The 27,986-nt window shown below is 45.4% G+C and overlaps 1 protein-coding gene across 1 annotated transcript in view; it reads right to left on the reverse strand.

Annotated features, from left to right (window-relative positions):
• IPO9 (importin 9) overlaps positions 1-27,986 on the reverse strand; it is a 567,644-nt gene that overhangs the window by 181,624 nt on the left and 358,034 nt on the right. The window contains exon 21 of the mRNA XM_069239031.1: positions 2,206-2,325. Within this exon, the coding sequence (XP_069095132.1) occupies positions 2,206-2,325 (120 nt within the window). The remainder of the gene's footprint in view (positions 1-2,205; positions 2,326-27,986) is intronic.

The following is a 27,986-nucleotide window of genomic DNA, read 5'->3' on the forward strand; positions in this document are numbered from 1 at the left end:
CCTGCCCGCTGCTGGATACCAAAGTGCCTGCAGGAAGACAGAGTCCTGAACTTCCTTGAGTGTCCAAGTCTGTGGGACCCATAACCAAAGTGGATCCTGGTCCCGAGAAATACCAGATCTGCTTACCTGTAAGCAAGTGCTGAAGACTGCTGTAACCAAAAGACCGGTGGTTACTGGACCTCCACTGGACTCCCCTGCTGCAATGTGGGAGATCAGATCACATTATGAGGCCTCAGTTGCCAACTGATGCTTGTGGATAGTAGGGTGGCTTCAGACAAACTCACTGTATCACACCAGCATCTTCAGTATCAGGACCACTTTTTGGCTGGACAGCAGTAAAGGAGAAAAGTGCACTGAGGACTTTAAGACTGCTTGACCTGGACAGGTGACTGCCTCTCTGGACCTAGGTTGTCCATGTGATTGTCCCCCGACCCATTGAGGTCCATCCAAGTAAAGTGGCCATGCTAGCCAGATGGCTACTAACTGCTAAACCACTTGCATCAATTTATTGCATTTCTTAAAAGAGCACTGCAGTGATTTTCCTACCTTTCAAAATTCCTATCTCCAATTTACTTACAGATTTTAGTTGTCTTGGAGTCTATTTGAAGATAACAAATGGCCTATTTTTATAAAATTGTGTCTGATTTCTATTGTGTTGTGTTTCTTACTTATTGACTGCTTTGGTACATCTAAATGTTTTACACTTGTTCCTTTGCTTATGCGTTTCTGCTCAGTGCCACAGCTACCCAGGACCGATCTAAAGGTTTTCTTAAAGAACCCTAACTGTACCTGATAAGGACTGTGACATTATTACATGGTGAGGTCTCAAAACCACACCACATAAAAATCCACTTCCTAAAAGTCCATTTTTGTAAAATGTACTGTGCGTCCGGTGTGTGGTCAGCCCAATTCAGTGCCTATGACTATAAAGGAAAATCTCCTGGAGAAGAAACATGCTGCACTTAAAACTAGACCTACCTTATATGAAAATATACAAGGACATGGACAGTGACTGATGCAAAAACTCCAGGGATGAATGGGCTTTCGAAAAGCTACAGACATACGTCGTGGAACTGCAGAGAGATGAATATGATACCCAGGAGAAAAGAATCTGTTAACAGAAAGATTATAAGCTTGACTTTTCAAATTTCTGAAATGAAAAAAAGTGGTACCTTTAATGCTTGGAACAAAATAAATACTGTCTTCCCCTGTTACTAGTTATGGTATTAAAGCATATGAACCTCTAAAAAGATACAATGCTGCAGAAAGTAAAATGTGCAGAATCTTCCTATGGTAGTTAGTTGCACCCTGTTACCAGCTCAACTCGTTCTCAGGGCACACAGATAAATGGGGAGTGAAGTGGACTGTAGATGTCTAAAGATGGAGAGCCTAAGGGGTTCTTGTGCTAGACTCAGTGAAGTTCAGTCAGCAAGCAAAGCAGAAAGCAATATGAAAAAAATATTTATTGACATAAGATAAAGGTTGACTACACCCTCAACAGATGTCAGCCTTTCTCCCACACAGACTGTCACAGAGTAATCTGTGGCAATTTGGAAATCACAACCATGGTGGTTTTAATGGTGGTTCCCTTAATGGCTTAACCGTGGCTCTCTAGCAGGCTACTGCACCAATTCTTCATGGGTGGATAATGCCAGAAGAGATGAACATTATGAGAGTGCAATGCAGCAGAGCACTAGCAAAAAGTCTTGGTGTCAGTCACCGTTACAAAAAAAAACTAATCCAACTAATACTAATTCAGAGAATAATCACTTGCTTAATTGACTTTTAATGCTCAAGATCTAGATAAATTACACATTGGATTATAGAAAGATTTGAGGTTATGCCTTTTTGGGTGACCAGGAATTACAATCTATATTTTGATATTATCAACTAGTACACTTTGCTACTGGACCCTCCTGTGATCTTTATTTTCATTAGAATCTAGAGCAGGCAAATGATGTAGAACCTGTAACCAAAAACAAGACTTTGGTGGAATACTTTCCTTGATAGGCAGGATTGTGCAATTATGGTACATTGAGCACAAATACTTTAGAATACTTAAAGAGGAAGGACACTGGTGAGGTGTGAGCAGATAAAAGATAAGGCGAGGCATTCAGTAATACTATAGGAGGGTGTCTACTGGTGATGTTCAGTATTTAGCATAGTTAACAGTAAAACACACAAACATAGCAACAACTGCAGTACCTTGGCTCCACTCTGCTGCACTCTGCCGTGTTGCATTGGCTTCCATAGCATTTGAAAGCTCATTGATGAGCAACTTGTAGATTTTCACCAGCAAGGGAATGGTTGTCCAACGCTCTGGATCTGTTAAAGTGAAAAAAGGAGGATTTAGATTCTGCAGTTTCCTAATAGGGAAGCAGAGACCAACATTTCTCACATTTATGCTGAAGGGAACTGGTTGGCACAAAAAAAAAGTCTTATGGGAGACAGGTTTCAGTAGAAATCGTCAGGATTGAGTAGTTGTGTTGCAGGATATTTTCTCCTGTAACTGGCACCCTTGTTAGTAATCTCAAAATATTTTTTACTGTATTGTATGCTCTTCTGTTCAATTTTCACTCAAGACACTTCAAAGTGCAATTCACATAATTTACAAATAATTTTTGTGCCAAGAGAAAAAAATATGTGCTTTCACACACCCCACTGTGAATCTATGAAAGATCATGCCATAAAACTGTTGTATACGCAAGTTACTTTTTCTCCAGTGTTGGATCTTTCATATTAATATAAGACAGGAATGGGGGTAATTTTCATTAAACAGATACTACTGTTAACTCTGCATGAATTTCACGTCAAGACAGTCAGCCTTGGCAAAGCAGTGTAGCCGTCAATGCTGCAAGGTTGCAAATTTCTTTCAATGACAAAGAAAAAAGTTGAAGTTGCCTTGCCTCTAGTCGACAAAGTTCTGACCTCCCCAGATAAAGGTTTGCCGACTGGAGAACAATCTTGATCTTGCTAACCTGTTTGACAGGGCTTTCCATTTGAAACCAAAAGGCAACCAATGGATGATGAGTCTTATCCAGGTAAAATATTAAACCTCTTCAATTCCGGAAACTTTAGACATGAACTGTAAGGAAATGCCTCCTTGGCATGGTTACCCCCTGACTTTTTGCCTTTGCTGATGCTAAGTTATGATTTGAAAGTGTGCTGGGACCCTGCTAACCAGGTCCCAGCACCAGTGTTCTTTCCCTAAACTGTACCTTTGTCTCCACAATTGGCACAACCCTGGCACTCAGGTAAGTCCCTTGTAACTGGTACCCCTGGTACCAAGGGCCCTGATGCCAGGAAAGGTCTCAAAGGGCTGCAGCATGTCTTGTGCCACCCTAGGGACCCCTCACTCAGCACATGCACACTGCTTCACAGCTTGTGTGTGCTGGTGGGGAGAAAATGACAGTCGACATAGCACTCCCCTCAGAGTACCATGCCAACCTCACACTGCCTGTGGCATAGGTAAGTCACCCCTCTAGCAGGCCTTACAGCCCAAAGGCAGGGTGCACTATACCACAGGTGAGGGCATATGTCACTATGCCCCTACAGTGTCTAAGCAAAACCTTAGACATTGTAAGTGCAGGGTAGCCATAGGGGTATATGGTCTGTGAGTTTGTCAAACACGAACTCCCCAGTTCCATAATGGCTACACTGAAAACTGGGAAGTTTGGTATCAAACTTCTCAGCACAATAAATGCACCCTGATGCCAGGGTGAAATTTATTGTAAAATACACCCAGAGGGCATCTTAGAGATGCCCCCTGAATACATACCCAACTTCTAGTGTAGGCTGACAAGTTACTGCCAGCCTGCCACACACCAGACATGTTGCTGGCCACATGGGGAGAGTGCCTTTGTCACTCTGTGGCCAGGAACAAACCCTGTACTGGGTGGAGGTGCTTCTCACCTCCCCTGCAGGAACTAACACCTGGCGGTGAGCCTCAATGGCTTGTTACAGTGCCCCAGGGCATCCCAGCTAGTGGAGATGCCCGCCCCTCCGGCCACTGCCCCCACTTTTAGCGGCAAGGCTGGAGGAGATAATGAGAAAGAAAAACAAGGAGGAGTCACCCACCAGTCAGGACAGCCCCTAAGGTGTCCTGAGCTGAGGTGACCCCTGCCTTGAGAAATCCTCCATCTTGAGTTTGGAGGATTCCCCCAATAGGATTAGGGATGTGCCCCCCTCAAAGACAGTAGCCATTGGCTACTGCTCTCCCAGACCTAAACACACCCCTAAATTTAGTATTTAGGGGCTCCCCAGATCCCAGGAAATCAGATTCCTGCAACCTGAAGAAAGAAGAAGGACTGCTGACCTACAAGCCTGAAGAGAAGGAGGAAGACGACAACTGATTTGGCCCCAGCCCTACCAGCCTGTCTCCAACTTCGAAAACCTGCTCCAGTGACACATCCGACAGGGACCAACGACCTCTGAAGCCTCAGAGGACTGCCCTGGAGTAAAGGACCAAGAAACTCCTGTGAACAGCAGCCCTGTTCAAAACCAGCAACTTCTTTCCAACAAAGAAGCAACTTTCAAAGACTGCACGTTTCCCGCCGGAAGCGTTAGACTTCACACTGCACCCGACGCCCCTGGCTCGACCTGCAGAAAACAAACACCTCAGGAAGGACTCCCCAGCGACTGCGAGCCCGTGAGTAACCAGAGACGACCCCCCTGAGCACCCACAGCGACACCTGCAGAGAGAATCCAGAGGCTCCCCCTGACCATGACTGCCTGTAACAAGGGACCCGACGCGCGGAACCAACACTGCACCCGCAGCCCCCAGGACCTGAAGGAACCGAACTTCGATGCAGGAGTGACCCCCAGGCGTCCCTCTGCCTAGCCCAGGTGGTGGCTGTCCCGAGAAGCCCCCCCTGTGCCTGCCTGCACCACCAGAGTGACCCCCGGGTCCGTCCATTGTTTCCTACCTAAAACCAGACGCCTGCTTTGCACACTGCACCCGGCTGCCCCTGTGCCGCTGAGGGTGTGTTTTGTGTGCCTACTTGTGTCCCCCCCAGTGCTCTACAAAACCCCCCTGGTCTGCCCCCCCAGAGGACGCAGGTACTTACCTGCTGGCAGACTGGAACCGGAGCACCCTGTTCTCCATAGGTGCCTGTGTATTTTGGGCACCGCTTTGACCTCTGCACCTGACCGGCCCTGGGCTGCTGGTGTGGTAACTTTGGGGTTGCCTTGAACCCCCAATGGTGGGCTGCCTATGCCCCAGGACTGAGACTTGTAAGTGTTTTACTTACCTCCTAATCTAACCTTTACCTACCTCCTCCAGGAACTGTTGATTTTTGCACTGTGTTCACTTTGAAAATAGCTTATTGCCATTTTTACAAAGACTGCACATGATATTGTTTTCATTGAAAGTTCCTAAGGTATCAAAGTGAAGTACCTTTCATTTGAAGTATTGATAGTTTATTTTAAGAACCACAGGTTCAAGATTTGCAAAGAAAATATATTTTTCTATATAAAAACCTATTGGCCTGGAATTGTCTTTGAGTGTGTGTTCCTCATTTATTGCCTGTGTGTGTACAACAAGTGCTTAACACTACCCTCTGATAAGCCTACTGCTCGACCACACTACCACAAAATAGAGCATTAGATGTATCTACTTTTGCCACTATCTGACCTCTAAGGGGAACCCTTGGACTCTTGAAGCTCTCCAAACCATCTAGTCCAGGACTGCCTGAGGTAGTTTTTATTTGACTTGTATGGTGAACATTACGAATCTCAACTTGTGCTGCAGAGCGAAATTATCTCGACTATGACTTATGTTGATCAAGGAAGGTTGGCATGGCAGAAAGAGCTTATCACAAAATATAATTCACCCGGGGGCGCAAATTAATGAGACTTTGATTGTTATCTTCCTTAAAGGGATTAGATCGAATGGAGCGCCTGACCCAAATGAGATTCTAACAACCAGATGTACTGTGAAGAAGGGCCCCCTGTTACAAAATAGAGTTCCAAAGGCAGAAAAATCACATGAGTATACTAGCTCCTATGGCATCTCTATCAACCAATAACAAATAATTGTACATTGCATGTCACAGGTGGGGGGGGGGGGCAACCAACACACCATGCAAAAGTTTAATACAAAATGTTTTTTTTAAATCACATATAATTTCTTTCATTTAATACACATAATATAAAACCGCCAAATTCAGACCCTACAAGGACGACACACCTTTCATATCTGCATGCACACATCCACTCACTCTCCACCGATAAAAACAAGAATAGAAAATACAATAATAGAAAACACAAAATCTTCGTGTGTCCCACCCCCATTTTGTCCAGATAATCCAAAGGGTGTAATCACTTATTACAATAAAAAAGTACATCAGAATGTATTCAGTTCATGTTGAGAAATCACTATATCATCTATCTCATCTCTTAGAATTCAATGCACAATACGGTTAACTATGTGCTTGCAGAGATATGGCGATGTAGTTAATTACTGACTCTCTAGAATTCACTGCACAAGGCTGTTGAATATAAATCTGAAGGAATATACTGATGTTGCTAGTTACTGGCTCTCAAAACGAGAGCCAATAACTAACACCCATCAGTGTATTGTGCATCGAATTCTAAGAGATGAGATAGATCAGTGGTTCCCAACCTGTGGTCCGGAGACACCTGGGGGTCCGCGAAGCCTACTCAGGGAATCCACAACTGCTTAGAAAATTAAATAATATTCACTGATTAGGTCCCCAGCTTTGAGTAATGACTCGGGGGGGGGGGGGGGGGGAGAGAAAGGTCTCCAGATTCCAATAATGATTCAGTGAGGGTCCCTGGGTTACAGTAAAGTGGGGGTCCACAGAAGTCAAAAGGTTGGGAACCACTGAGATAGATGATGTAGTGATTTCTTAACATGAACGTTATACATTCTGATGTACTTTTTATACTGTAATATGTTATTACACTGTTTGGATTATGTGGGCAAATTGGAGGGAACACGTACATTTTGTATTTTCTATTCTTGTTTTTTCTATTTCAATTTTTTTATCAGTAGAGTGAGTGGATCTGTGCATGCAGATATTAAAGGTGCGTGATTTTTGGAGGGTCTCAATTTGGCTGTTTTACATTATTTGCATTAAATGTAAGAATTTATGTTTGATCTAATAAAACATTTTGTATTAATCTTTTGCGTAGTGTGTTGGGTGCCCCTCACCTGTACCATGTGATGTACAATTATTTGTTATTGGTTGATAGAGTTGCCATAGGATTTGGTACATTCAAACAACCAGGTGTATTTCAGAATCTTGGTGAGGGAGTATAATCTAGCCTATCAACAAGGAGCTTTAAGGTTGGGCTGCTGCACAAAATATAATACCCATCTATCAAACAGGCTTTAGGATAGGCCAGTCAGCAATTACCAACTTGCTGCTTCTCACTCTTATGGCCGAAAGAACTATTTTAAAGAAACAGAAATTATATGTGTACTTTGTAGAGCTGAAGGCCACATTTGACTCTGTTCCAAGCGGGACCGGTTATGGGCAAAACGTGCAGCTTGGGGTGTGCCCGCTCTCTCCCTGACCTTATAATCTTGCTGTATATCGATACATGGGTCCAGGTGAAGCTAGGGGACGGCACTAGTCTGTCCTAGAAATTTACCACCACGTGTGGCCTGAAGCAGGGCTGCGTCCTGGTGCTCTGTTTGTTCAACCTCTTCATGACTGATCCCGAAATAGCACGTAAATGTCCATGCGCCCAGCTTGGCAGACTATAATGCTATGTACCAGCAGTATGTGGATGATACTGTACTTCTTAGCAATACACCAATAGGTCTACAGCGGATAATACTTTCTTTTGATGACTATGTATCAGTCAGTAGCTTGAAACTGAACATTAAGAAAACAAAAATCATCACAGTAGGCCATTCAAAAGTGAAATTTTGAACTTGGGCTGTTATGGGTGAGGCTGTAGAGCACATGAGGTCATGAGTATCTGGGGAATATTTTTGACAAAGTTTAATTTAAAAGTCATTTTAACAATTTGACTGCAAAAATGCAACTAATATCTAAGCTTTTAACATCTTGCAAAGTAAGCTAGCATGCTCAAAGTATGAGCATTTGGTTAAACTTACGGAGACAACAGTGCTACACTGTTTAATAAGCTACAAATAAAGGCATACAAATCAGTTTGTAAAGTGCCAAGGGGCATAGGTCACGCCGAAATCCGCCTGGAGTATGGACTACAAACTCAAACATTAGTAAAATAGGCCGCCTTTCTAAAATGTCCTCACATGTTATTTTGTCTGCATCGGACACACTAGCCAAGTTGTGTTAGCAGGAAATTATTAATTCTCAGTATTCGATTGCCTGAAGAGCTTACTTCTTTGAGTGTCTTCACACCTTTGACTGTCAGGTTTCCGGTTTTGAAACCATCAATAGATCAAGTCTAAGAGTCTTCATAAATTGATCATAGAAGCAGTTATAATTTGAAATTGATAGAGGCCCCGCTAAGCAAAAGGAATGGTTGGTCTGTTGTCAACAGTTATGGAAAAACTAGAGCTTTATTTGAGAGCCCACTTCTCAAATCTTATAAAGAATATGTTTTTACTACAGACTCAGCAGGTATTTCATCAAGGATGGTCTACCAAGGTGGACTCAGCAATGGTCATCAATGTACTGTAGACTATTTGATTACATAAGAGAAACGTTGCTACACATAATTTGTACTTGACCAAATTTATTCCAGGCGTGACTATCTCTGCTGAAACAGTTGTTTTTAGCTGAAGAAGTGAGAACGTGCCAGGAAGCTGTAAAATTCGGTCTGATGGGCTTGTCAATTTTAGCAACGTGCCGCTTGGTGAAGTTTTTGTCTTTGGCTGACAACCTGCTGAAATCGCCCTAAAAATAGTCAGTCATGATTTAAAACCTATTCAAAATTTCATTTAATTGGGTAGTGCTTTTTGATTACCCTGTATGACTATGATCATCTAGTATATGTTTTTGTGTGTTGTAGAAACAGTAATTTGACATGACATTTAAAATTATCAGCAACCATAAGGCAGATTCGTCTTTTAATATGCTTTAATTATGAAGTGTTGCGATCTGTGTTGTAATTATCATACTTTTTTTATGATTTTAAATGAAATTTAGAATATATTGTCATGATTTTAAGTAATCGACCAATACATATTTACATTTACATTAGTCCAAGGGATGTCCAACAAAATCACAATCTTCCAAAACAGTGCTGATGAAAGCCCTCTGAATGGGCCCAAAATAGGTTTTCAATAAAGGTGATAGCAAAGTATTGAGAATTCATGGTGGTCCGAAGCTGGACAAAAAGTTCAACTCTTGTTATGAATTCTTTAACTAATCATCATCATAGACAAATGGTTTGGGTTTGTAAGGTATCTTGAGCTAGCAGTCAAATTCACTCTAATCAAAGGATATGTAAGCCCTTATCTGTAGCTGAATTAGACGAGATAAAAACGCTCAGGCAACGTCTCTCTCCCTGCATGCCTAGGATGTGCAGCAGTGGTGCTTTGCAAAAGTATGCAAGGACAACCCGTTAGCTGCCCAGTAGATGCTGGGAACTACACCACTGGAATGATCCAGGAAGCAGCTATTGCCCTGAAAGAATGAGCACATGCCCCTCCAGAGGATCTTTCTTGTCTAGACCAAAGGCAATCTTGATATAAAGGAAGCACAAGGGCAAACTGTGCATTTGATTACTATATCACCCTTTTTCATTCCAGTAAAGCGAACAAGGATCTGGTCATCAAGCAAACCGCAGACTCTACTATGCCAGGGACAATTCAAACTTTAAGGTGGAATTGTGAAATGTTAAAGTGTTAATACCTTCTGACTCACACACCAGCACAAACATGCTCCATTGGCCTAGGAACATCCATGACCTGTGCTGATGTATGTAGGACAGCTCAGATAATGTCTTCTTCATATGGTCAGGCAGGCTAACAAATTGTTACGTTGTGTCAGATCACAAAGCATGGGAGTATAAGCCTAAAAGGCAAATGGCATCTGCCATGCGGACAGCCATATTATGGAGGCAAAAAAAACATATGAACAAAGGTGTCATGATCCCTGTATTCCCTGTGTAGGTGAGCAATAAGAAAGGTGTAAATGTTTCTCTTTGAAGATGACTGAACCAGCTGACTGTCCAGTGACTGGCAGAAGGACAAAAAGCGAGGGTCACCCCTTGCAGGGCTATGACACCTGGCAATATGCCTTTGAACTTCTGATCCCGAAAAGCGTTCTTCTCATACAGCCACAATGGGGTCTAGGACAGCCTCATCAAAAAGAAGCAAGTCTCAGCACAAGCTTTGAGGAATTTCAAGATTTTCATCAGAATGTTATACTTCACTTCTGCATAAGACAAAACCAACTTCAAAGCCTCCACAATCAATCAATCAGTATTTGTAAAGCACGCCTACTCACCCATGAGGGTTTGAAGGTGCTGGGGTGGTGGGAGGGGAAAGGCCTCATCCGAGAGTCACATCTTGAGGTTGTTTCTGAAGATGGTGATGGGCTTTGTCAGAGGTGCAGGGGGAGGTTGTTCCAGCTCTTTGCTGCAGTGTAGGTGAAGGATGGTCCTCCGGCTGTGGTTTTGCGGATGAGAGGGATGGTGGCCAGGTCCATCTGGGCGGAGCAGAGGGATCTGGCAAGGGTGTGGAAGGAGACACAGTGGTTGAGGAAGGCCAGTCCTGAGTTGTGTATGGCATTATACGTGTGGGTGAGAAGCTTGAAGGTGATTTGCTTCTCGACCGGTAACCAGTGGAGGATTCTCAGGTGTTGGGAGATGTGTTCTCGGTGAGGGAGGTCCAGAATGAGTCTGGCGGCAGTCTGTGGTCTAGATGAGCTGTAGTTTATGGATGTTCCTGGTTGAGGTGCCAGCGTAGAGGGCGTTGCCGTAGTCAAGCTTGCTAGTGACTGAGGCGTGGGTGACTGTCCTGCGACAGTCTGCTGGGATCCATCTGAAGATCTTCCAAAGTTTGCAGAGGGTGTGCCAATAGGAGGCGGCGACAGGTAGTTTACCTGGCGGGTCATGGATAGGGAGGAGTCGAGGATGATTCCTAAGTTGCTGGAGTGCTCAGTCGGTGCGGTGGCGGTGGGGGTGGTGAGGGAAATTATGAGTTGTGTGTCATCTGCATGCAACACAATGGTCATACTGTGGCTTCTGACGATCGTAGCAAGAGGGGCCATCTATACATTGAACAACGTGGGACTCAGTGAGGATCCTTGGGGGACTCAGCAGTTGACTCCTGTGGGTCTGGAAGTGAAGGGCGGGAGTTTGACCCTCTGCGCTCTCCCGGTGAGGAAGGAGTGGATCCATTCCAGGCTCTTCTGAGGATTCCTAAGTCGTGGAGTCTGGTGCGTAGAGTGCTGTGGGAGACCGCATCGATTGCTGCTGAGAGGTCAAGGAGTACGAATGCTGCAGTGTGCCCGCAATCTAGGAGTAATTTGATGTTGTTGGTGGCTGCCAGGAGGGCTGTCTCCGTGCTGTGGGTGCTGCGGAAGCCAGACTGGGAGCTGTCCAGGTAGTTGTTGGCCTAGATAACATTCTGTAGTTGTGCGTTGATTGCTTTCTCCAGTACTTTGGCAGGGAAGAGGCGAGATGGGCTTGAAATTCCTTAGTTCTGATGGGTCGGTCGAAGGTTTCTTCAGGAGAGGGCATATTTCGGCATGTTTCCAGTCCTCAGGCAAGGTGCCCGTGTTGATGGAGCAGTTGATTGATTTCTGGAGCTCGAGGGCAATGAATGCCCTGGCTCTGATGTATATATTGTGCGGGTCCGAGGGGGCTCCGGAGTGGGTGTTGTTCATGATGTTGACTGTTTCCTCTGTGCTGAGAGTGGACCAGCTGTGAATGGTCTGGCTGGGTTCTCGGGTGGTGGGTCGGTCACAGGTTCGGGTGCCAGGATTTTCCGGGAGGACACTGCTGTAGATGTCCTGGATCTTGTGGTGGAAAAAGGAGCAGAGTTTGTCCCAGAGGTCCTGTGACGGGGGGATGCTGGTGGTTTCGGAGGGGAGAATCTGAACTTGATGACTGAGAAGAGTTCCTTAGAGTTGTGTGTGGAGGAGTTGATGCGCTCTCGTAGTGTGTCCTTCCTAGCGTTCTTGATTTTTCGTTGGTGGGCGGTGGTTGCAGCTCTGACTGAGGAGGGAGGGAGTTGGCGAGCGAAGAGGTGAGTTGCTTGTTCGTGATTTTGTTCCATTTCCTGAGGGGGGTTCTGGAGGTGTGGGTGCGGCTGCTGGGTGTGGTGACTGATGTCTATGCAGCAGTGGTCGGTCTAGTATGGGGTGTAGATGGTCTTGATAGTGATCCAGTTTGCTTGAGGTGAAAATGGGGTCCAGTGTGTGTCCTGCGATATGTGTGGGTGCGGAGACAAGCTGTCTGAGGCCGAGGGTGATGAGATTGTCGAGTAGAGCGTTGGTGTTTGGGTTGGTGCGTCCTCAAGGTGGAAATTCAGGTCACTGAAGAGGAGGTAGTCGACTGACCCTAGGGCCTGGGGGGTAGCAATTTCTACAACGTCGTCTATGAGAGCTGGGTGGGGGGCTGGGTGGCCTGTACACCAGGGTGCTGTGAATAGAGAAGTTGTGGTTGGAGTGGACCAGGGGTGCTGTGAATAGAGAAGTTGTGGTTGGAGTGGACCAGGGAGGGAAGGTGTTCCATGGTGATGCAGTGTTCTTCTGGGACGGCCTTGACACATAGTGAGGATGCTGTAACTGTCTGGAATGATGATGGCGACATCGGTGGCGTGTTTGTGGAGGGAGCAGATTTTCAGGAGCAGGCAGTTGATGGGGTTGTGGAGGGTGTTGGTATATTTGTGTGTGGAGAGAACCTTCAAGCTTGTTGAGGCTGGTGCTGAAGTTGCAGTTTCTGCAGGTGAAAGGTCCGTAGGTGTCCTTGGGGGAGATGGTGCAGCAGTTGCTGAGACGTCCGCTGTGGAGGCGGGGGAGGGTCTCTGAGTCATAATGGAGGCAGTCCAGGGGGTGGTTTGACGGAGATCCAGGTGCTAGGCACGCATTTGGTGAGCTGTAGCCGCCATTAAGAAGGGGAGAGGGTGGGGGTAGGGAGGAACGGTAAGCAGGGAGGTGGGCGGACGGGAAATGTGCTTCACGGGGAGAGGGGCAGTGGAAAGAGGGGAGAAAGGAAAAAGGAATAAAGGAAAAATGAGATTTAAAAAAGAGAAAAAGGCAGAAAAAGCAAAACTGAAAGAGCGACAGAGAGAAAGAAATACTTACTTGTGATGGCCACTAGACCACCAGGAACAAGCCTGCTGGTGGAGGAGGGCCTCAAACTGAGGGTCAGGATACTCAGTTTGTCCCAGAAAAAGGCAGAGGCAGCAGCCAGAGGAGCTGGGGAGGGCAGCAGATGCTGACGCTATTGACTGGTGCACAAGACAAAACCTTCTTAGAGGCAGGATAGAGAGGTAGGAAACATTATCTAGGCCTCTAACATTGTGAAAATCCAAGTAGTTTAATTAATCATTAATTAAAGCGGCACAAGAAGATCAGGTCATCTTTCATCTGGCCATGATCTTTATCCTCCATAACCATAGAATCAAAATCTCAACTGAAAAGCTCTAAGTTGGTGAACCTTTGGGCCCTTGTGTGGAGCAGACAATAGGGTTCATTGTTGAAATTCATTATGGTCTTCTCCTTTTCCAGATTATGATAATTTACTCTATGAAATCCTTGGCTTGTGTCACAAACAGCTCTTGATTTCCAGGTGCTTCAAAATTGGTGCCAAAGACGGGCCTAAACAAAGAGAGCACTATGCTGGTGCCAGCATTCAACTTCGCCAAAGGTGTTAGACCATAGCACAAGGCGGTGTAGTGGCCAAAGCTACCAACATCACCAGGACGACCAGAAAGTTTAACCTGCATGGGGTATACACAAGAACTAGCAAACTCCAGTGTCATCTTTTTGGGGAATGAAAGAAAGGGGATGGAGTGGATTGTTCACCTGACTTTTCCTCCCTCTGTCACACCTTTTGCGTTCGTTGCAGGAAGAACTCATAAACAGAGTCAGCCACTGCAGGCCATAGACAAAGATATGTTATTCACCTTCGAGTAACACTCTTTGTGGTGAATACGCTAACCACAGATTCTTCGCCTTCAGAGCTCCCCCAGAGAAAGAAAGGCTAAGGAGTTTGTTATAGAAATGACTCCTGTGTTCCAGCAGGAGGTGCCACTGGACTCTACAGGGACATCACAATCCCTCAGCAAGTGATGGCATGCAGCAGTATACAGTCAACACCATTGGCTTTCTTTCAAACACTTCTCCGTTCTGAATTTTAGAACCCCAACAGTCCACTCCACAGAACCGAAAGGATGGAAGGCGGCGAGGAAGGAACTGTTTCTTATCTGTATCTCCAGTTCTCTCGTAAGTCATAAGCACTGAATAGTCCCACCCACTTGTGAGGACCCCAGGGAACTTCTTAGTTGGAAGATTTCACCTTTCTTCAGGAAGGCCTGTAAAGACACAAGGTGGACAGATAATGCAGCCTATGTACATAGACTACGCTGGCTGAACTCTACATCTTTAATCAAAGAAAGAGCAAGCACATTATAATTTGAGAGTAATTTGTCAACAGAATGAATATCCCTCACAAACCCCTTTTACACGATAGAGATGAAGGAAAGGAGGACAGAGTAGCCCCAATAGGCTGCTATTATATGGCTAAAAAAAGAGACTGCCGAGACCACCAGTATCCCATCATGCAGAGCAGGTGGCGGTTGCTTCTGTTCTTTTGAAGGTGACTTTAGACTTGTACAGTGTGTATGGATACCTCTGTCTATTCTCCCGGGGAAAAGGGATGGGTGCTTATGACTTATCATGGAAATTCCCCTACAAGAGAATGAAAATGTCACTTACCCAGTGTACATCTGTTCGTGGCATCAGTCGCTGAGATTCACATGGTATGCATGAGCTCGCCATCTGGTGTTGGGTCGGAGTGTTACAAGTTGTTTTTCTTCGAAGAAGTGTTTTCGAGTCACGGGACCGAGTGACTCCACCTTCTGTGCTCATTGCGCATGGGCGTCGACTCCATCTTCGATTGTTTTCCCCGCAGAGGGTGAGGTAGGAGTTGTACTATAGTAATAGTGCCCGCGCAATGAAAAATGTAAGTATGTACCTATTAAAGGATTAAGTAATATATACAAATGTACAAAATTGAAGGTAACTTCTGAACTGCTACAGGCTTCCGGGGAGGTGGGTGGGTCCATGTGAATCTCAGCGACTGATGCCACGAACAGATGTACACTGGGTAAGTGACATTTTCAGTTCGATGGCATCTGTCGCTGTAGATACACATGGTATGCATAGACTAGTAAGCAGTTAGTTCCCCATAAGCGGTGGTTTAGCCTGTAGGAGTAGAAGTTGTCTGAAATAGAGTTCTTAATACAGCTTGACCTACTGTAGCTTGTTGTGCGGATAGCACATCTATACAGTAGTGTTTGGTGAATGTGTGAGGCGTAGACCAAGTGGCTGCCTTACATATTTCCTGCATTGGGATGTTTCCTAAAAAGGCCATTGAAGCACCTTTTTTCCTTGTTGAATGTGCCCTGGGAGTAATGGGCAGTTGTCTTTTTGCTTTAAGGTAGCAGATTTGGATGCATTTAACTATCCATCTGGCTATACCTTGTTTTGATATTGGGTTACCTGCATGAGGTTTTTGGAATGCAATAAATAGCTGTTTAGTTTTTCTGATGTTCTTTGTTCTGTCAATGTAGTACATTAATGCTCTTTTGACATCTAATGTATGTAGTGCTCTTTCAGCCACAGAATCTGGCTGTGGGAAAAATACTGGTAGTTCTACCGTTTGATTTAGATGGAATGGTGAAATAACTTTTGGTAAAAATTTTGGATTAGGTCGTAGGACGACCTTATTTTTATGTATTTGTATAAAAGGCTCTTGTGTTGTGAACGCTTGAATTTCACTTACTCTTCTTAGAGATGTAATGGCGATGAGAAAGGCAACTTTCCAGGTTAGGAATTGTATTCCGCAAGAGTGCATGGGTTCGAAAGGTGGGCCCATGAGTCTTGTTAGAACCACGTTTAGGTTCCATGAAGGAACAGGTGGTGTTCTTGGTGGTATAATTCTTTTAAGCCCTTCTATAAATGCTTTGATAACTGGTATCCTATACAAGGAAGTTGAATAGGTAGTTTGCAGGTATGCAGATATTGCTGCAAGGTGTATTTTAATAGAAGAGAAGGCTAGCTTTGCTTTTTGTAAATGGAGCAAGTAATTTACTATATGTTTTGGAGTTGCATCTAGCGGTTGTATCTGATTATGATGGCAGTACCAAACAAATCTTTTCCACTTACTTGCGTAGCAGTGTCTAGTGGATGGCCTTCTGGCCTGCTTTATGACTTCCATACACTCTTGGCTAAGTTGCAAGTGTCCGAATTCTAGGATTTCAGGAGCCAGATTGCTAGATTCAGCGATGCTGGGTCCGGGTGTCTGATCTGTTGGTTGTGTTGCGTTAACAGATCTGGTTTGTTGGGCAGTTTGATGTGTGGTACTACAGACAGATCTAGCAGTGTTGTGTACCAGGGTTGTCTTGCCCAAGTTGGTGCTATTAAAATGAGTTTGAGTTTGTTTTGACTCAATTTGTTTACTAGGTAAGGAAGGAGAGGGAGAGGAGGAAAAGCGTAAGCAAATATTCCTGACCAGTTCATCCATAGGGCATTGCCTTGGGATTGCTTGTGTGGGTATCTGGACGCGAAGTTTTGGCATTTTGCGTTCTCTTTTGTTGCAAATAAGTCTATTTGTGGTGTTCCCCAGAGTGTGAAGTAGGTGTACAGAATCTGTGGGTGGATTTCCCATTCGTGGACTTGCTGGTGATCTCGAGAGAGATTGTCTGCCAGCTGATTCTGGATCCCCGGCATAAACTGTGCTATTAGACCAATCTGATGGTGGATTGCCCACTTCCATATTTTTTGAGCTAACAAGCTTAACTGCGTTGAATGTGTTCCTCCTTGTTTGTTTAGATAATACATCGTTGTCATGTTGTCTGTTTTGACAAGGATGTATTTGTGGGTTATGATTGGTTGGAAAGCTTTTAGTGCTTGAAAAACTGCTAATAATTCTAGATGATTTATATGCAGTTTTGTTTGATGTATGTTCCATTGTCCTCTTATGTTGTGTTGATTGAGATGTGCTCCCCACCCTGTCATGGAAGCATCTGTTGTTATTACGTACTCTGGCACTGGGTCTTGGAAAGGCCGCCCTATGTTTAAATTTATACTGTTCCACCATAGAAGCGAGAGGTAAGTTTGGCGGTCTAGCAACACCAGATCTAGAAGGTGACCCTGTGCTTGAGACCACTGTGAGGCTAGGCACTGTTGTAAGGGCCTCATGTGCAGTCTTGCGTTTGGGACAATGGCTATGCATGAGGACATCATGCCTAGGAGCTGTAGTATTGTTCTTGCTTGTATTGTTTGGTTTGGAGACATGTGTTGAATGACCCTGTTGAAATTGTGGATCCTTTGTGGAGTTGGCGTTGCTACTCCTTTTGTCGTGTCTATTATGGCTCCTAGATATTGCTGTACTTTGCTTGGCAGAATGTTTGATTTTGCAAAGTTGACGGTGAACCCTAGTTTGTAGAGGGTTTGTATGACTTGATTTGTGTGGTTTGAGCATTGTGTGAGCGAACTGGTTTTGATTAGCCAGTCGTCTAGATACGGGAACACATGTATTTGCTGCCTTCTGATGTGTGCAGCGACTACTGCTAGGCATTTTGTGAATACTCTTGGAGCGGTTGTTAAACCAAAAGGCAATACTTTGAATTGGTAATGTATTCCTTTGAATACAAACCTTAGATATTTCCTGTGTGATTGATGTATTGGTATATGGAAATATGCGTCCTTGAGGTCTAGGGTTGTCATGTAGTTGTGTTTTTTGAGCAATGGTAACACTTCTTGTAGTGTGACCATGTGAAAGTGGTCTGATTTGACGAATGTGTTTACTACTCTGAGGTCTAGAATTGGTCTCAGTGTTTCGTCCTTTTTTGGTATCAAGAAGTACAGTGAATAAACTCCTGTGTTTATTTGTGTGCTTGGTACTAATTCTATTGCATTTTTTTGCAGTAGTGCTTGAACTTCTATCTCTAGAAGCTGTGAATGGTATTTTGTTAAATTTTGTGATTTTGGTGGTATGTCTGGAGGGAATTGCAGGAATTCTATGCAATAACCATGCTGGATAATTGCTAAGACCCATGTGTCTGTAGTTATTTTGTCCCATGCTTCGTAATATTGACGTATCCTCCCGCCCACTGGTGTTGTGTGGGAGGGGTGTGTGACATGTGAGTCACTGCTTGTTGGTAGTGGTTTTGGGGCTTTGAAATCTTCCCCTATTCCTAGGGAATTGCCCCCCTCTATACTGGCCCCGAAAACCTCCCCTGTACTGTCCCTGGTAGGTGGGCGGTGCGGACTGTGAGGTGCTAGCTTGTGTGGCCTGACCCCGAAACCCTCCTCTAAAAGGTGTTTTGCGGAAGGTGTTATAAGATCCTCTGCCCTGCGGGGAATAGAGTGCGCCCATGGCCTTGGCAGTGTCAGTGTCCTTCTTGAGCTTTTCTATGGCTGTGTCGACCTCCGGACCGAACAGAAGTTTTTCGTTTACTGGCATGTTAAGCACTGCCTGCTGAATTTCTGGCTTGAATCCAGACGTTCTGAGCCATGCGTGCCTACGGATGGTAACCGACGTATTAATGGTTCTTGCGGCCGTGTCTGCTGCATCCATGGAGGAGCGTATTTGATTGTTGGAAATGTTTTGACCCTCCTCAACAACCTGTTTTGCTCTCTTTTGCAGATCTTTTGGGAGATGTTCAATGAGATGCTGCATCTCATCCCAGTGGGCTCTGTCGTATCGCGCTAACAGCGCTTGTGAATTTGCGATGCGCCACTGGTTTGCTGCTTGGACAGCAACCCTCTTCCCGGCTGCATCGAACTTCCTACTTTCTTTATCTGGGGGAGGTGCATCCCCAGAAGTGTGTGAGTTTGCCCTTTTTCTGGCAGCCCCTACCACCACAGAGTCTGGTGGCAGCTGAGAGGTGATGAATACAGGGTCCGTAGGAGGCGCCTTATACTTCTTGTCCACCCTAGGCGTCACTGCCCTACTTTTTACTGGCTCCTTGAAAATGTCCTTTGCATGGCGTAGCATGCCTGGGAGCATCGGCAGGCTTTGGTAGGAGCTGTGGGTTGAAGAGAGGGTGTTAAATAAAAAATCATCCTCTACTTGTTCCGAGTGTAGTTCCACATTATGGAATAGTGCTGCTCTAGCCACCACTTGTGAGTAGGCTGTGCTGTCTTCCGGTGGTGATGGCCTAGTTGGGTATGTGTCTGGGCTGTTATCAGACACTGGTGCGTCGTACAAGTCCCACGCATCCTGATCTTGGTCATCGTGGCTCATGGCGGTGTGAGCTGGCGAATGTGACGGGGTGTAAGTTGGCGAAGCCGGAGTTACAGGTGGAGGCGAGGGAGGAGGTGTTACCTTTTGTGCTGTTTGTTGCTGAGGAGTAAACTGAAGCGTTCTCTTTCGTTTGACAGGTGGAAGGGTACTGATCTTCCCAGTCCCCTGCTGAATAAAGATACGCTTTTGCGTGTGATCCACGTCAGTGGATTGCAGTTCTTGTTCAAATCTATGTTTCTTCATTTGAGAAGACATAGAATGCTCTTCAGTGTAGGAGCCAGAAACAGGGTCTGATGTCGCTTTTTTCGGCTCCGAAAACCCTGTCGATTGTTTTTTCGGCTCCGAGGTAACCTTCCTTTTTTTCTGTGCCGAAAATTCTTGGCCTCTATGGTCTTCGGCGCCACTGTCTCGGCGTCGATCCGTGTCGACACCGAACTCTCGGTGTCGATGCTTCTGTTTAGCACTCTCTCGGTCTCGAGGAGGCTGCGTGCCGGTGTCTCGACCGGAGTCGGACGATCTCGACACTGAATGGGCCTTTTTCGGTGCCGATTGTTGGTCACCGAGAATTTGGGTGGAGCCATGGCCGGTTGGCAGTGGCGTCCCCTGGGCCTTCTTTCCTTTTTTAAGGTTTGATCTCGACGTCTTACTCACAGTTCTTGTAGAGTGTAGCTCGTCGGAGTCTGAATCCTGGATGGAAAAGGATTCCTCCTGTTCCTCTTCTGTCTCGAACTGTCGACGCTCTTTTGGCGTGGACGCCATCTGGAGTCTTCTCGCTCGACGGTCGCGCAGAGTTTTTCGGGACCGGAACGCCCGACAGGCCTCACAGGATTCTTCGCTGTGCTCGGGTGACAGGCACAGATTACAGACCGAGTGTAGGTCCGTATAAGGATATTTGTTGTGGCATTCGGGGCAGAATCGAAACGGGGTCCGTTCCATCGGCGTTGTCCTCCACGCGGTCGGGCCGACTAGGCCCCGACGGGGTGCCGAAATCTACCCCGAAGGGCACCGAAGCGCTTCGATGTTCAACGCGTCGTTGTATGTGTCTATCTCTAACCGGATCGCAACGATACCGTCGAAAATCTTCCGTCTTCAGCTATCTTTCCGTTCCGAAACTCGGAGCGACAGGAACACGTCCGAACCCGATGGCGGAAAGAAAACAATCGAAGATGGAGTCGACGCCCATGCGCAATGAGCACAGAAGGTGGAGTCACTCGGTCCCGTGACTCGAAAACACTTCTTCGAAGAAAAACAACTTGTAACACTCCGACCCAACACCAGATGGCGAGCTCATGCATACCATGTGTATCTACAGCGACAGATGCCATCGAACCTGGTGTTACAGGTCAGAAACAGTTCCTTCTCTTGTAGGGGATTTCCATGTATAGTCATAAGCACTGAACAGAACAGCAAGCCCATCCCTACAGAGAGTGGGGGGAACAGAGGATGAATTGGAAAGATTTAACTGAATAGGTTTCTGAGGGAAGCCTGCCCCGCTCGTCTGATCTAGCTTCTGAGTCCAGTCAGTAGTTTTTAGTGAAAGTGTGAACTGATTTCTAGGTTACTGCTTTGCTTCTAGTAAAGTGTGCTTTTAGTCTAGTAAGGAGTGCTTTGTTAGATTTGTGATAGCACAATAAAATACATGAGACTATCCATCACGAGATGGATTGCTTAGAGGGGGCTAAGCCTGTGCCTACAGGACCAGAGTTGAAAAACAATTGGTCCGATTTGCGAATGCATCGAGTGTTGTCAAGGTAGAATTTGAGAACTCGTTTTACATCCAGCCCTGAAAAGGGGGGATTTGTCAACTAAACAGGTAAGCATCTATCAGGAGGGGGTTCTGACGTCACCTGCCTGGCCTGGCTACTCCGATGCTCCCAGAGTTCCCTGCCAACCTTAGAATCAAGATGGCAGAACCCAGGGACCCTATGGAGGAGCTCTGGGCCACCTCTGGAGTGGTGATGGACAGGGGAGTGGTCACTCCCCTTTCCATCGTCCAGTTTCGTGTCAGAGCACGGACTGGGGATGCCTGGACTGGTGCAGACGAGTTTATGCAAGGAAGGCACCAAATGTGCCCTTCACTTTTGCAAATCTTCTCCATGTCACGAAGGGGGCACCTGAAAAAAGTCTTGCAAATTTGGCACGAGTCCAGAATGTAGGAATTTGGTAGACAGGAATTACAAACTCTGTGAGGATCAGCCTTGGCTGAGCACTTATCAAAAAGAGATGGCATTTTTTATAATAAAAAACACAGATTCTGGTCAGAAAGTGAAGGAAAAAGGCCAAAGATGTTGAATTAAAGAGTTGTCAATGAAAATCAGAAGTGCTTTTTCCTGAAAAAAAGAACTGAAGCAAATACGACCAGCTGTGCATGATGGAATGCTGGTGGTCTCCGAGTTCTTAATGATACAGTGTCTTTTTTAGCCATATAATGGTAGCCCTTGGGGCTACTCTGTCCTCTTCTCCATCTCTATCATGCAAAAGGGGCTTGTGAGGGTGATTCATTCTGCTGACAAATAACTCTAAAATAATAATGTGCTGGCTCTTTCTTTGATTAAAGATGAAAAGCTCAGCCAGCCTAGCCGATGTACAGGGAGTGCAGAATTATTAGGCAAATGAGTATTTTGACCACATCATCCTCTTTATGCATGTTGTCTTACTCCAAGCTGTATAGGCTCGAAAGCCTACTACCAATTAAGCATATTAGGTGATGTGCATCTCTGTAATGAGAAGGGGTGTGGTCTAATGACATCAACACCCTATATCAGGTGTGCATAATTATTAGGCAACTTCCTTTCCTTTGGCAAAATGGGTCAAAAGAAGGACTTGACAGGCTCAGAAAAGTCAAAAATAGTGAGATATCTTGCAGAGGGATGCAGCACTCTTAAAATTGCAAAGCTTCTGAAGCGTGATCATCGAACAATCAAGCGTTTCATTCAAAATAGTCAACAGGGTCGCAAGAAGCGTGCGGAAAAACCAAGGCGCAAAATAACTGCCCATGAACTGAGAAAAGTCAAGCGTGCAGCTGCCACGATGCCACTTGCCACCAGTTTGGCCATATTTCAGAGCTGCAACATCACTGGAGTGCCCAAAAGCACAAGGTGTGCAATACTCAGAGACATGGCCAAGGTAAGAAAGGCTGAAAGACGACCACCACTGAACAAGACACACAAGCTGAAACGTCAAGACTGGGCCAAGAAATATCTCAAGACTGATTTTTCTAAGGTTTTATGGACTGATGAAATGAGAGTGAGTCTTGATGGGCCAGATGGATGGGCCCGTGGCTGGATTGGTAAAGGGCAGAGAGCTCCAGTCCGACTCAGACGCCAGCAAGGTGGAGGTGGAGTACTGGTTTGGGCTGGTATCATCAAAGATGAGCTTGTGGGGCCTTTTCGGGTTGAGGATGGAGTCAAGCTCAACTCCCAGTCCTACTGCCAGTTCCTGGAAGACACCTTCTTCAAGCAGTGGTACAGGAAGAAGTCTGCATCCTTCAAGAAAAACATGGTTTTCATGCAGGACAATGCTCCATCACACGCGTCCAAGTACTCCACAGCGTGGCTGGCAAGAAAGGGTATAAAAGAAGGAAATCTAATGACATGGCCTCCTTGTTCACCTGATCTGAACCCCATTGAGAACCTGTGGTCCATCATCAAATGTGAGATTTACAAGGAGGGAAAACAGTACACCTCTCTGAACAGTGTCTGGGAGGCTGTGGTTGCTGCTGCACGCAATGTTGATGGTGAACAGATCAAAACACTGACAGAATCCATGGATGGCAGGCTTTTGAGTGTCCTTGCAAAGAAAGGTGGCTATATTGGTCACTGATTTGTTTTTGTTTTGTTTTTGAATGTCAGAAATGTATATTTGTGAATGTTGAGATGTTATATTGGTTTCACTGGTAATAATAAATAATTGAAATGGGTATATATTTTTTTTGGTTAAGTTGCCTAATAATTATGCACAGTAATAGTCACCTGCACACACAGATATCCCCCTAACATAGCTAAAACTAAAAACAAACTAAAAACTACTTCCAAAAATATTCAGCTTTGATATTAATGAGTTTTTTGGGTTCATTGAGAACATGGTTGTTGTTCAATAATAATATTAATCCTCAAAAATACAACTTGCCTAATAATTCTGCACTCCCTGTATATAGGCTGCATTATCTGTCCACTTCTTAAGTGTCTTTACAGGCTTTCCTGACGAAAGCCAAAAACTTCCATTTAAGAAGATTTTTTGAAGAAGTGCTTTGGGGTCCCTGCACGTGGGCGAGACTATTCTGCGCTTATGACTATACATGGAGTATCCATTAAAAACAGCATTACTAAAGGTAAGGGAACTTATTTTTCAGACAGATACTGGGAATTGCATAGGTTTCTCCTCTTGCCTTTGACTAGATAGCAAAGCCGTACCTCTCCAAAAGGTGGAGGCCCTGAGAAGTGAGCTCTGCAACAGGAAGGCCTGCATGGTTGAACTGTGAAAAAGCCATCCCTGTTGACTTGTCAAGACACTAAAACCTGGTGAAGGTGTGCAATTATGCCCCTATGACAGCCTTGAAGTTGTTAAACACAGGAACACCTCTTGCCAACACAGTCGTAGCCTTGGCTCTGCGGGAATGGGCCTGAAGGATCTTAGTATGCTCATTTGTGACCACGGCAAAGGATGATTTTTAGCACAGGTCAGTTTTTCTGTTTTAGCACCAGTAAAGCCAATAAAATCTGATCAACCACCAGGGCTCTTTCATCCAATCAATGTAAAAGCTAAGAGCTCTTTTCAGGTCAACCGGCGGAGCCTCTCTTCCTCTATAGAGGGGTAAAGAAAAATAATAAAAGTCAGCAAGTGAGCAGGGTTGTCTCATGTGGGAGGATAACACCACTTTCGAAAGAAGGGAAGTGCGGATCTGTAGCACCAATTTGTCTGGGAAAAAGGTGGTACAAGGAGGTTGCACAACAGCACTTGTAGCTCACTGTCAAGGCATGCAGAAGTAATTGCAACGAGGAATACCCTTTAAATGGTCAACAATCTAAGTTGCCAACTTAAATAGGTTTGAATGGCATGCACATCAGAAACTTGAGGACCAAATTAAAGTCCCACTGAGGTCATCATAAAAGGTGAACGGGAAAAATAAAAAGGAGTCCCTTTAAAAAAACCTAAACACCACAGGATACTCAAATAACTAAGGTTGGTCAGGAAAACATAGAAAACCTGAAAGGGCTTTAAACTTTAGCATTACCTACAGCAAAGCCTTGCTGGGCCAAACCATAAGAGATTTAAAAGTTTTGTCTAAAGAGGATCAACTTTACAGTCTTGTAAAACTTGTCCCACCAAAGTAAATAGACTTGGTATATCGGCGCCAAAGAGCAAGAATAACATCCATTACGGCAGGTGAATCAAACCCCCTCAGTTAGCACCACTAAAACCCCAGGCATGGAGCTGTGAACTGTGGGGACTTAAGTGCAGGACCCTGCCACATTGCTGAGACAAGAGGTCCTCCAAAAGAGGTAGACTGATTAGACAGCAAGTGCTCATGCTTATTAAACCAGAGTACCACACTCTCCTGGAACAATTCAGCTCTACTATAATGCTCCAAAGCTCAGCCTTTTCTGATGTTCAGAAATTTGGGCAAGCATGGCAGAGGTGGGACGGTGTACAGTCCTGTGGAGGGCAAAGTGTGCCTACCAAGGAGCCTCTTGACAGAAAATCCAGTGCACAATTAATTGTGCTAGTGCATGTTTCAAGCAGGTAGAAGATACAACTAAGGAACATTTCAACAGACGAAACCACCTTAAGCCCTCAGCAGATAAAGATGCCATTCCAGATCTGCCATATAAAATCTGCTGAGGTAGTCTGTGAAGCAAATGATTGGCTGTTAGGGAACCCCTTTTAAGGTCCAGCAACTTCAAGACCTGCCAAGACTCCTGCCACAGGATCTGCAAAACTCAGTAATGCTATTTCTGGTGGATACTCTATATTACCTCAGATTCCTCACCTTGTGAATATTCTCCTGATGTCAGACTAGATCCAGGAAAAACTCTAAGGCAGTACACTTGCACACCAGTAGGTTCGGCTTTGCAGCTCCGCACCCAAGTCATTTCACTCTTCACAACTTCAGACACAGTGTATCAGCAAATTGGAATGACCAGTGTGCAGATTTCTATGGGTGAGGACCTTTTTAGATGTAAGAGTCTATTCCACAGAATGGGTAGGCGGGAGGCAGCGAGGAATCAGCAGTTAGATACAGTATCCACTAGAAATAGCATTACCAAAGGTAAGTAACTTGTTCTGATGTATATATTTCTAATCAAAGATTTCTCCCCTGGAGAACAGATCCAAAGCACTTAATACCAAGGTGGTAGGTCTGTGAAAGGGTCCGCCATACATTGACTTTGTGGAAGGGCATCTAACTGTCAAAATAACAACCACCTTGGGTTAGAGACAATATGGAATCAACTACTACCACTTAATATCCATGGATGGAGGTGAATGATGTGCAGGCTCGAGTGCAAGTCGCTGCTGTGTTGCAGCTTGATCAGAGGACAGGCATTCCTTCCCGAGAGTTCCAGATACCACACAATCCTGGACCAATGTGGAGCCACTAAGATAACTGGGGTCTGGTTGTTGCTGGTTTTCTTCAGAACTCCAGAAAGGACATGGATAGGAAGGAATACAAGAATCTAGAGATCCACTCTAGGGGAAATGAGTCTCCAAGAGAAAGCGTTCTTGGGAACTCCGCAAAAATTTTGACATTGGGTATTCTTGGTGGTGGCAAAGCGCTCTAGCCAGGATACTCTGAATTGCTGTATGATGCCCCCCTGCACCACTTCCCGGTGCAACTACCATTAATAAGCTGCTAAGTGTCAGTGGCTGAGTTTGCCCGCTCTGGCATTTATAGATCCTGCCAGGTTTTTCACGCCCAGAGAAATGCTTTAACGATCCAGCCAGTTCCAGGAGAAGAATTTCTGGCACAGAACTAAAAAACACAGCTTGTCCAGGTTAATGCAGTACCATACGGCAGAAGTGTTGTCCTTGAGAATCTGTACCAGCCTCTCTGCCGGTTGGCAAGAAGGCATTCAATGTCCAGCAGATCGCTTTCAACACCAACAAACTGATGTGTACTCAAGTTTCCGCCAGAGAACAAAGCTTACTTTCCACCTCTCCCAGATGACTTTCCCAACCTCGCAGTGATTCATCTTTCACCGCCATCAGCTTAAAGTGGGGTAATAAAAGGATCCTCTGCTATCTGAATCATAGTCAAGTAGCCACCGCTGGAGATCTTCTTCAGTATCCCCTGAAACCTGAATGGAATCTGATCCCCTGGGGCTGCACCAAATGTAATTTCAGATTTCAAGGCAAAGCCCAAATGTGCCATCTCGGCATGGTTGACCAGCAGGATGAGGAGGCCAATAGTTTCAGTAATCTCACAGTCACCTTAACTGAAATCCAGGACAGAGGCTACATAAATCAGGATCATAGCCCAAATGTCCTGGACTCCTCTCCAGGGTAAAGGCACAAAACCTCATGGTATCCAGGATGGCTCAGATGAATGGGAGTGTCTGCAAAGGAGTCAGGCGTGACTTCAGCACCGTGATAGTGACCACTTACGAGGTCAGAAGATTTGCTGTCATCTGAAGGTGGTTTACAACTGACTGGGGCAAGCACATCTTCAACAGCAAGCCATCAAGGTAGGTGAAGGCTGTAACACTCACCCTTCAAAGGTATGCTGGGACCACCACCATAATTTCTGTGATCACGAGGGGCACTGGTGAGGCCAAAAGAGAGCAACACAAACTGAAAAAGCTCCTGGCCCACTGTGAAGCACAGATCACGCCTGGGGGCCTGCAGGACAAGACAATAGAACTAAGCATGCTGCAGGGACAAAGCCACCATTCGGTTTCCAGGATCCAGAGCCGACAACCTGGGCTAGCATGAGCATCTTGAATTTATCCTCACACACAAAGGATTTGATAGGGCAAAGATCTAAAATAGGGAAAAGGTCTCTGGCTGAAGAAAGTAGCAAGAGTAACACTCATTGCTATGAGGCTGGAACTCTCTCTATGGCTTCTTTGGCCAAAAATACTTGCACTTCCTTCTGAAATACAGACATGTGGTCCTCTGCCAGCCCCTGGTGAGGGTGGAAGATGTGCAGGGTAGAAGGAAATGGGAGGTGACCCCATTGTACAACCGTGGACCCATTTGTCGGAAGTAATGTATTGCCAACTCTAGAGGAAATGGAGGATTCTGCCTCTTACAGGGTAGCTGTGTGCCAGAAAGCACAGACTAAAGTGGTTTTGAAATGGCAGCTCCTCAAGCGACAGGACACAGAGCTGTCTCTTGTCTCTGACGTCCAGGACGTTGTCTCTGGGAGCCATGGCCCTGACCCCAAAAGGACAGAGAGGCTTCTTTTGCTAGTGGTGGTGTCTATTGTGATCTATATGCCAAACCCCTGCCATAACCATGAAGGGGACAAAATTGTTAAGGAACCTGCCTGGCAGTTGTGGAGAGACCAAAAGAGCAAGCTGTGGTGTGGCTCTCTGCACCGTTCAAGGGCTGACTCTACCTACTCACTGAAGGGGTGATCACCATTGAATGGCATTTCT

This window comes from Pleurodeles waltl, chromosome 6, assembly GCF_031143425.1.
Source record: "Pleurodeles waltl isolate 20211129_DDA chromosome 6, aPleWal1.hap1.20221129, whole genome shotgun sequence".
Classification (NCBI taxonomy): domain Eukaryota; kingdom Metazoa; phylum Chordata; class Amphibia; order Caudata; family Salamandridae; genus Pleurodeles; species Pleurodeles waltl.